Genomic DNA, 10,610 nt, shown 5'->3' on the forward strand with positions numbered 1-10,610 from the left:
GTTCAAAATTATGTCAAAGTTAATGTCAATAACATAAAAATTTTAAACATATATTTTTCAACATTTTAACAATATATTTTTAACCTACGCTATGCAACGCGCGTAAATTTGTATAGTCATTTCATTATATACTTATAAAAGAATCATTTTTCCTTTCACCACATTCATTTGAAACTCTCATTCATTTTTCCTTTTATCACATTCATTTGAAACTCCCATGACTTTTCAGTTTCATTCTAATAATGATTATAAGTTAGTTAATAAGGTTAAATAAATATCATACCTAAAGTGTAATCATATATAAACTAAATTTCAATATTAAAAAAAAATATTTTCTTCTACTTATAAAGTTTTGTTTTTAACTTTTAACATATTATACTTAATTTATTAAGTCTAATATGTTGTTGTATGTAAACCATTATCATTAAGCTATCATTTTTGAAAATTTTGTATAAAATACTTAAATTGTTAAGTTAAATATAACCTTGTAGGATCAACTTAAATATAAATTTTAGTTCAACTTAAATAACCCAAAAAATATTTTGTAAATAGTTAAAAGTGATAAATTATAGTGTCTTTCCAATAATGATTATAAGTTGATTAATAAGGCTAAATCCTCCTTAATAAATGAAGGTTTTTTTTGCCACATGTCAATCTCTCATGAGTTTTGACATTTGTCATTTTATGGTATTTTTGAAATAAATATTATCCACTTGTTAATTTTTGATTTGTTTCAATTTTAAAATTAAAGTCATATGCGTATATATGTAAAGTATTAAATATAATATATGATATTAAATTGCAATAAATACGTTTCTTTCTTTCTTATTTTAAAGTTATACATTAAAAATATTTTATGTTTACACTTTAATGTTTAGTTTTTTTTTTTAAATCAACCCGTATACTATACGAGTCTCACACCTAGTAAGTATCAACCTAAAGTGTAATCATATATAAACTAAATTTCAATATTAAAATAATATCTTTACCTTTACTTATAAAGTTATGTCTTTAACTTTGAACATATTATACTTAATTTATTAGATTTAATATTTGTTGTATGTAAACCATTCTCAGTTTAAAGCTACAACTTTTGAACAGTTTAGACATAATACTTAAATATTAATTTAAATATAATATTACAGGGTCAACTTCAATATAAATTTCAGTTCCACTTAAAAAAACTCAAATAATATTTTGTGAATATTTAAAAGTGATAAATTATAGTTCTAAATGCAAAAACTAAATTGTAATATCAATTTAACTAAAATATTTCCTAAATATATTTTTATAATCGTTAAAACTTTTCAAATAAGTTGTTTAAAATAACTTACAATAACAATAATTAAAAATAACTCTATATAAATGATTATATTGTTACCTTTAAAATCAAAAAAAATTGTTTGATTTTTTAAATAATTACAATGATAGAAATTAAAACGTTAAACAAATAAATTAAAAATAAGAACAACTATAAATAACATTAAACCATATATTATATTTAATTTTATTCATGAGTAACCCACAGATAGAGGTCATTCAAAAGATTGAGATTATGCAGTTTTAATAGATGTATATATTATAATATAATTCAAAATACTCAATATATTATATCAACTTAGTATATAAATTATTATATCAAATTTAACAACAACATTATTGTTATATTTAACAAAATATATATTTGTAAAGATTTTAGCTATATAGATGCTTCTGTGCAACGCGCAGACATTCGCCTAGTCATACATACTTATAAAGCTAGCATTTTTTCTTAAATATCATGCATTTGAAACCCCCATTCTTTTTCTTTTCACCACATTCATTTGAAACTCCCATGACTTTTCAATTTCCTTATAATAATAATTATAATTTGGTAATTAGGTTAAATAAATCTCAAATCTAAAGTGTATTCATATATAAACTAAATTTCAATATTAAAATAATATCTTTAATTCTAGTTATAAAATTATGTTTTTTAATTTTAACATATAATACTTAATTTATTAGTTTTAGTATATTGTTAGATGTAAACCATTATCATTTTAAATGTATAATTTTTGAATAATTGGTATAAAATACTTAATTTATTAATTAAAATATAACATTATAGGCTTAACTTATATATAAATTTTATTTAACTTAAACAACCCAAAGATTATTTTATAAATAGTTAAAAGTGATAAATTGTAGTGTCTTTCTAATAATGATTGTAAGTTGGTTAATAAGGTTAAATAGATATCAAATCTAAAGTATAATCATAAATAGACTAAATTTCAATTTTAAAATAATATCTTTACTTCTATTTATAAAGTTATGTCTTTAAATTTTAACATATTATACTTAATTTATTAGATTTAAAATGTTGTTGCATGTAAACCATTATCAGTTTAAAGCTACAATTTTAGAACAGTTTTGACAAAATACTTAAGTTGTTAATTTAAATATAACATTACAGTGTCAACTTAAATATAAATTTCTGTTCCGTTAAAAAAACCAAATAATATTTTGTGAATAGTTAAAAGTGATAAATTATAGTGATAAATGCAAAAACTAAATTGTAATATCAGTTTAACTAAAATATTTCCTAAATATATTTATATAATCGATAAATATTTTCAAATAAGTAGCTTAAAGTAACTTATAATAACAACAGTTAAAAATAACTCTATATAAATGATTATATTGTTACCTTTAAAATCAAAAAATAATGTTTGATGTTTTAAGTAATTATAATGATAGAAATTAAAACATTAAGCAATTAAAATTTAAAAAATTAGTTAAAAATAACAACTATAAATAATATTAAACCATATATAATATTTAATTTTATTGATGAGTAACTCGTGAGTAGAAGTCATTCAAATGATTGAGATTATGACGTTATAATAGATTTATATATTATCAAATAATTCAAAATAATCAATATATTATATCAAATTAATATACGAATTATTATATCAAATTTAACAACAACGTTAGTGTTATATTTTAAAAAATATATATTTGTAAAGACTTCAACTATATAGGTGTTTCTGCGCATTACAATGTCAACTAAAATATAAATTTAAGTTCCATTTAAAAAAACTAAAGAATATTTTATAAATAGTTAAAAGTGATAAATTGTAGTGATAAAAGCAAAAACTAAATTCTAATTTCAATTTAACTAAAATATTTCTTAAATATATTTTTATAATCGTTAAAAGTTTTCAAATAAGTAGCTTAAAATAACATACAATAACAATAGTTAAAAACAACTCTATATAAATGATTATATTGTTAGCTTTAAAATAAAAAAAACAATGTTTGATGTTTTAAATAATTATAATGATAGAAATTAAAACATTAAGCAAATAATTCAAAATAATCAATATATTATATCAATTTAGTATCTATAAATTATTATATCAAATTTAACAACAACGTTATTGTTATATTTAAAAAAATATATATTTGTAAAGACTTCAACTATATAGGTGTTTCTGCGCAACGCGCAAACATTCGCCTAGTATCTTATAAAGTAAACATTTTTCTTTGAATCTCATGCGTTTGAAACTCCAAAAATTATTCAACTCACACAAATTATTTTATGATTAATTGAAATATTATGATTTGTAACTCTCAAAACTCTTCAAACCATGCTATTTAATTGATGAGTTAAATGAAATATTTAACCCATATAAAAAATTTATAGATTACATATTGCATGTATGTCAACACACGGTGATAGATTATATTTATAAGGTTTGAAGGTTATGTGAGTGTTCGTATGGACGTAAGAAAGCAATTGCAACTTTTTCAAATATAAATTCAAGTAAATTCAAATTGGGTGCATGTAAAGTTTTAGATATTAACCAATGTTCAAATTTAGGTATGTTTGTAAAGGTATACTAGAGATTATTTTTTAAGTTTATGTGTTATGCATCTTTCTATAATCACAAGATGATGAAGTGGGACTGATGATTACTTCTCATGAGCTTTTGGTAAATAAACCTTCAACCTATTTATCAATTAGAGCAATTAACTTTGTTAACATGTATGTATTTTTATGTCGTCTCTCTTTTTATGTTAAGAAAATATATTTTATGACGATTTAGAACGAATGATTTTTAATATGATATTACTTTATTGTTAAAAACCAATGATTATTTGTGTTATAAAAATGAATTCTTTATGTTCTACCAAAATTTATATAGATGTATTCATTTTAAATGTTTTTATAGTAATAAAAATAAATTATTATCTTATTACATTTGTCAATTTCCTCTTTTCCTATTCATTATTTATCATAAAGAAAAAGTAAAATAAATAAAATATTAATATTTTTATAAGAAAATATAAGTGATAAAAATATACCTCATGTGTAACACTTCTTTTCTCCTAACCACTCTTAACATATATATATATATATATATATATATATATATATATATATATATATATATATATAGAGAGAGAGAGAGAGAGAGAGAGAGAGAGAGAGAGAGAGGTAGGTTCATAAGAAAATATAAATATCTTGTGAAAACATATTTTATCTTATAAAAATCAAATACATGTACTATAAAAAAATAAATTTATTAGCAATAAATTAAAGATAGTAAGTTTCCATTGGATGATGTTATGTCAATATAGATTTAAAGACGGTGTTAATAATTTTTATTTTCACGTCCTTAATCATTTTTAAATTCATGTTTTCATAATAAAAATGTTAAAAATCATACTTTGCTAATATGAAATAATTTATCATCTATCATCGATTATCATAATGTATTTCAAAATTGGATGAATTATTTTCCAAAATATAATGTTGAGGTGATACAATATCATAGGTTTTTCTTACTTTCACGTTTTCGAAAATTATTTGTATTTTCGCATTAACCCTCCCCTTCATTTTTTTCCAATATTTCATAGATTTAAGGATAAAAATGAAAGTACAATACATAAATAGTTTTCTTTAAATATAATAATGAAAAATTTTCAATAAGTAGTTTTTAATTAAGTAAGAAATAATAATTGTTTAAAATAACGTAAAACTAAAGAACATATAATACTATATTAAAAGATTATTGTTATTTGAAATAATAATAATAATAATAATAATAATAATAATAATAATAATAATAATAATAATAATAATAATAATTGAAAATACAAAATATTCAAATAAATTATTTATAAATTAGTTAAAAATTCATCTAGTTTAAAATAATTTTAAATCAAAAACTTAATTCAATTTGATTCAAAGACAACTCTTTATATCTTTCTTTTCTTATATTTAAAATTATTATAATACCGTATTAGTTACAACTTATTATAAAAATTATCATTTCAATGACACATGCTTATACTATTGTTTTTATAATATATAAATGTTAATATTTATATTATATTATTGGACACAACTCAAGAATTTAAAACTCCCACTACAACTCAACAGTTTTTTTTAAATGTAATTTTGATTTCAAATTTAATGTAGTTAGTTATGCCTCTCTATTTTCCACCACATTCAAAAGTTTTTTAAACTTTATGGTTATAAATTTGCAATGTCTTTTTATTTTCCACTTATTTATTATACACATTATAGCTATATTAGTAGTATATAAGTAAGTTTGATTAAAAAATCATATGTTTGAAAATATTTGTGATTCAAAATTAAAGAGTTGAAAAAAAAAGTTTTGACGCATCAATGGTTATTTCAACATGGATTTTTATAACAATGTTTCTATATATCAAATGTATGTTGATTTCTAAATATTCATTCGAATGATTTATAAGTGTTTAATAATTTTGTTTGATGTAAATGCTATAGTAGATGCTGTAGTGTTTTTGTTTTATTAAAAATTACAGTGTTTTTCCATACTATTTGTTATTTGTTTTATATAAAAATTGACATACATTTTATATATAATTTCCACAATTTAAAACGTTCTATAAAATTATCAAAAGTTTATTTATTTTTTCATACTACTTTGTAGTTATTATATATATAAATCAATATATGTTTGATATATAATTTATACAACATTAAACAATCTATAAAATTATGAATTAATAGTGAAAATAAATAATAATATAAATTTATTACAATTAATATGTTAATTATAGAGTTTGTTTTGCTACCAACATTGTTTTTTTTATATATAAATATTTTAATTAAATAATTATAATGGAGGGGAGCATATAGAGTATAGACATAGATTTGGGCCATAACGTTTCTTTTGGGCCAAAACAATCTAGTCTCCATGATCCGATCCGATAAGGACAAGGCGGGTAAACCATAATTCAGAAAAAGGAAACGCAGAAACTCGGGAAGATGAGGAGACAATCGTTGCCCAACGGCTTTGCGATGAAGATGACGAGGGGAAAATCGACATTCTCAACTCTCAACGATGCCCTTTAGGATTTCTGACTCTGGAATTAGGTTTAGGAGAGTTCGAACGCTCAATATTCTGTGTATGTCATAACTCTGAGTTTTTCTGATTCTGTGATTAGAAATAACTTAACCTGATTTATTGATTAGGATTGTCCAAAAACACATTAAACTTTCACCAAAACCGATGGATACGGATCACGTTGGCCATGCATTACATTAATAAAAGCTTTCCATTTGTAGTGTGTATTATCACAATTTCATGTACGAAAATGCTGCAGATTTTTCGGGGATCACAATAAATATTGCTTGGTTTCTTCTTCTTTGGTTTTTTTCCCTTTCGGGTTTTGCACTTTCATGTTCTTGTATTTGTGTTCTTTATTGTTTCCTTTTGGATACCTTTTAACAGAGAGCGTTTGATCCATGAAGAAATTGTAATCAGACTACGCAATATCGATTCGTAATTCGTTGGCTTCTGTTCTATGATTTGATTTCGGAAGAATTTATCATTGGATTTTGCAATTTCGTATCATAATTGTCTTTCCTTTTCTGGGTTTTTAGGCTTACATTATTCGAGTTTATATGTAAAGAAATCATCCACAAATACACAATTTTGATCTTTGAATCATAATTCCCTTCTCATTACCTAAATTCTGTCATTCCACAAACTATCACCAGATTATGAGCTTTTAAATCATAACGCTCGTCAATTTTTTTTATCAGATTATGCAATTTTGAATCATAATTGTTGGAATCGTAGACAAAATTGTGTGATCTGATACGAGAGTGTAGATGGGTATAATCAGCGCCATTGCTGGGGCTTTCGGTTTTGGGATTGGGATCACACTTGGACTTGTGATTGGTTATTTTCTCTTCATCTTCATCCAATCATCTGATGTTGAGGTCAGTTATATAATTAAGAATCTCGTGCCTCTTTCTTCTGAATCGATTAAGATTTTTGATGTTTAATACAACATTAATTCGTTTGTGTTTCCTCCTCAAGAATCCTGAAATTAAGCCTTTGGTTGAGCAAGACGAACCAACTCTTCAAAGAATGTTCCCTGAAATACCCATTTGGGTGAAAAATCCCGACCATGATCGTGTAACTTGTTGCTTCTTCATCATTTCGTTTTTTATATCTCGATTATTTTGTATGATTTTAATAATGATTCATTGTTTATCCATAGGTTGATTGGCTTAACAAGTTTCTTGAATTAATGTGGCCATATCTAGACAAGGTATAACCTAACATGTTAAACCCCAAATGATTTTTAAGAACATAATATTTCCAATGTTTTTGTAGGCAATTTGCAAAACGGTTTTGGCAACAGTTGAACCAATGATCAAAGAACAAACTCCACAATACAAAATCGATGAAGTTGAATTCGATTCACTTACATTAGGCAGCTTACCTCCTACTTTTCAAGGTTAAACTTTTTTACATAATTACATCTCTTTTGATACTTAAGTTGTTACTTTTTTACATGTTTATGATGTTAGTTTCTTTAATTCAGGAATGAAAGTTTATACTACAGATGAAAAAGAGATAATTATGGAACCATCGTTCAAATGGGCAGCAAATCCTAACATTCATGTAGGTGTTAAGGCCTTTGGGTTAAGACCCACTATTCAGATTGTTGATTTGCAAGTATTTGCATCTCCAAGAATCACTTTAAAGCCATTGGTTCCAACTTTTCCATGTTTTTGTAAAATTCTAGTTTCTCTAATGGACAAGGTTAGTGATTTTCAAGATTAGATTCTAAAAAATGTATATATGTATGCAACTTTAGTATTTCAAAGTTCAACTTTTCCATCTTTTACACAGCCTCATGTTGATTTTGGAGTAAAATTAATTGGGGCAGATTTAATGTCGATTCCTGGTTTGTATGGGTTCGTTCAGGTATGTTTGTTTGTTAAAACGAAAATGGAGTTAAAGATTTTGGGTTTTTACTGGTGAAATTTGTTTTTCTTTTCAGGAACTCATCAAAGATCAGGTAGCGAACATGTATTTATGGCCGAAAGTTCTTGAGGTAGCAATTTTGGATCCTACAAAGTAAGGATTTGACTTTGATCTTTTTCCATTTTCGTTTGCAAAAATAAAGAATTCTTCATGTTTGAAAATGGCAGAGCTATGAAGCGACCTGTTGGGATGCTAAATGTGAAAGTTGTAAAAGCAATGAAGCTTAAAAAGAAAGATCTTCTGGGTGCTTCTGATCCTTATGCGAAATTGACACTAACAGATGATAAGTTGCCATCGAAGAAGACGACTGTAAAACACAAGAACTTGAATCCTGAATGGAATGAAGAATTCAATCTAGTTGTGAAAGATCCTGAAGTTCAAGCTCTAGAAATCATGGTTTTCGATTGGGAATCGGTAGGGAAGCATGATAAAATGGGGATGAATCGTGTACCTTTGAAAGATCTAACTCCCGAAGAACCAAAAACCCTAACTCTCGATCTACTCAAGAACATGGATCCCAACGATTCGCATAACGATAAATCACGAGGTCAAATCGTGGTTGAAGTCATGTACAAACCCTTCGGAGAAGACCAGATGCCGACTGACGTTGAAGAAGTTAGTGCGATGCAGAAAGCTCCGGTGGGAACTCCGGAGGGCGGCGGCTTGCTTGTTGTTATAATCCATGAAGGAGAAGATCTCGAAGGAAAACATCATACAAATCCTTCCGTTCGTGTGCTTTTCCATGGCGAAGAAAAAAGAACTAAGGTTTGTTTCCCGAATTCAAAATTGACGCTAATTGCTTCTTGAATTGTGTTTTTTACAGTTTTTTTGGTTGATTTACAGCCGATGAAGAAGACTCGAGATCCGAGATGGGAAGAAGAGTTTACATTTACGTTAGAAGAGCCACCGACGAATGAGAAAATGCATATCGAAGTCGTTAGTACTTCGAAGCGGATGGGATTAATTCATCCGAAGGTAAGATCATCAATGAATTTTTGTAAACATTGTATGATTTAGGGTTTTAATTCTTTTCTGTTTTTTTCAGGAATCTTTGGGTTATGTCGATATAAGCCTTGCGGATGTTGTGAACAACAAACGGATCAACGAGAAATATCATCTGATCGATTCCAAGAATGGGCGGCTTCAGGTGGAATTGCACTGGAGAACTTCCGGCTAGATTGCCGCCGGTAACGGTGACTCACGGCGACGAAAGTTATTGATATTCATAGGGTTTTAGTTAATAAAGACGATGAAAATGAAATAGTATACCATGCTGGCATGCTATCATGAAATTTGAAAACCTAAATATATATATGATCTAGGAGATTAAATCTTGACCGTTGGTTAGTTTTGATATTTTTAACTATACTAGTGGATATAAAACGGCTAGGTGATCTTAAGGGTGTTTAGAAAGAGAAAAAAAAATAGGTTGTTTATTGCAAATTTAAGTGTTTGAATATGAATCTTTAAAATCAGTTTATGGCTGTAGGAATAAACTGATTTTAATAAGCAAGGAAGAATGCTTATTGTTATTGATTATTATTTATTTCCACCGCAATAAACTAATCCAAATATATTTAAAAAATTATTTATTTCCACAACAATAAGCAAATAAGCTAAAAACTATTTATCTAAACACTTTCTTAATTTATAAATTAAAATTAACAAAATTATGTTTAAGATTTGAAAAATAAAAACATTATAAGCGACATACTATAAAGATGAAAGCTTAAGATATGTTTAAGATGTTGAAAGACTAAACAAAATCATGTGTAAGGGCCATTTTTGACAAATAAACAAAAGATGAGACCTTTTTGACACTTACGGTTTTGTAAGGGCTAAAAGTGTCACTTTCATACAAAAAAAATGAGTCTTTATGATATTCTTGGTGTTAAAGGGGTCAAAAGTGTAATTTTTCGCATAATGGGCCATATTATGGGCTTTCATGGTTTATTGGGCCTAAATAGTAAAAATTTTGGTTTTTGTGGACTAAAATGTCATTTTATACCAATTTGAGTAAAAAATGAAAACTTGCGGTTCTATGGGCTGAAAATGACACTTTATTCAAATTCGGAGATAAAATGCTATTATTACAAAATGTGGGCCGAAAATGCTATTCTTTTCAAAAATGGGCTAAAAATGTAATTTCTTATAGAAATGGGCCGAAAACAACAATATTTAATCATTCGGGCCAAAAATGTCCATTTATATGTATTTGGGCCAAAAATGTTAATATTTATGATTTTTAAGCCGAAAAAGAAGTTTTAGCCAAAATGGGCCACA

At 25.6% G+C, this 10,610-nt stretch overlaps 1 protein-coding gene across 2 annotated transcripts; it reads left to right on the top strand.

The window, feature by feature from the left end:
• The first annotated feature begins 6,322 nt into the window (after positions 1-6,322).
• On the top strand, positions 6,323-9,703 carry LOC111914233 (synaptotagmin-2). 2 transcript variants are annotated; one of them, XM_023910005.3, is made up of 10 exons: positions 6,323-7,270; positions 7,371-7,469; positions 7,555-7,605; positions 7,671-7,794; positions 7,882-8,102; positions 8,193-8,267; positions 8,344-8,420; positions 8,495-9,092; positions 9,171-9,302; positions 9,373-9,703. In XM_023910005.3, exons 1-10 carry the CDS (start codon positions 7,160-7,162, stop codon positions 9,502-9,504), a joined length of 1,620 nt encoding a protein of 539 aa, XP_023765773.1. In that variant the 5' UTR covers positions 6,323-7,159; the 3' UTR covers positions 9,505-9,703. The 2 variants fall into 2 exon arrangements, with proteins under 2 accessions (XP_023765773.1, XP_052622156.1); XM_052766196.1 differs by lacking the exons at positions 6,323-7,270; positions 7,371-7,469; positions 7,555-7,605; positions 7,671-7,794; positions 7,882-8,102 and having other exon boundaries at positions 8,126-8,267; positions 8,344-8,397.
• Positions 9,704-10,610: the final 907 nt, after the last annotated feature.

This window comes from Lactuca sativa, chromosome 8 (assembly GCF_002870075.4).
Source record: "Lactuca sativa cultivar Salinas chromosome 8, Lsat_Salinas_v11, whole genome shotgun sequence".
NCBI classification, from domain to species: Eukaryota; Viridiplantae; Streptophyta; class Magnoliopsida; order Asterales; family Asteraceae; genus Lactuca; species Lactuca sativa.

What these genes read in the sequence shown, in the direction of transcription:
- LOC111914233 (XM_023910005.3), top strand. Translation starts at nt 7,160, where the DNA reads ATGGGTATAATCAGCGCCATTGCTGGGGCTTTCGGTTTTGGGATTGGG. An exon ending in TAGTTTCTCTAATGGACAAG is followed by an intron (nt 8,103 to 8,192) that starts GTTAGTGATTTT and finishes TCTTTTACACAG; the next exon opens with CCTCATGTTGATTTTGGAGT. An exon ending in GCAATTTTGGATCCTACAAA is followed by an intron (nt 8,421 to 8,494) that starts GTAAGGATTTGA and finishes TGAAAATGGCAG; the next exon opens with AGCTATGAAGCGACCTGTTG.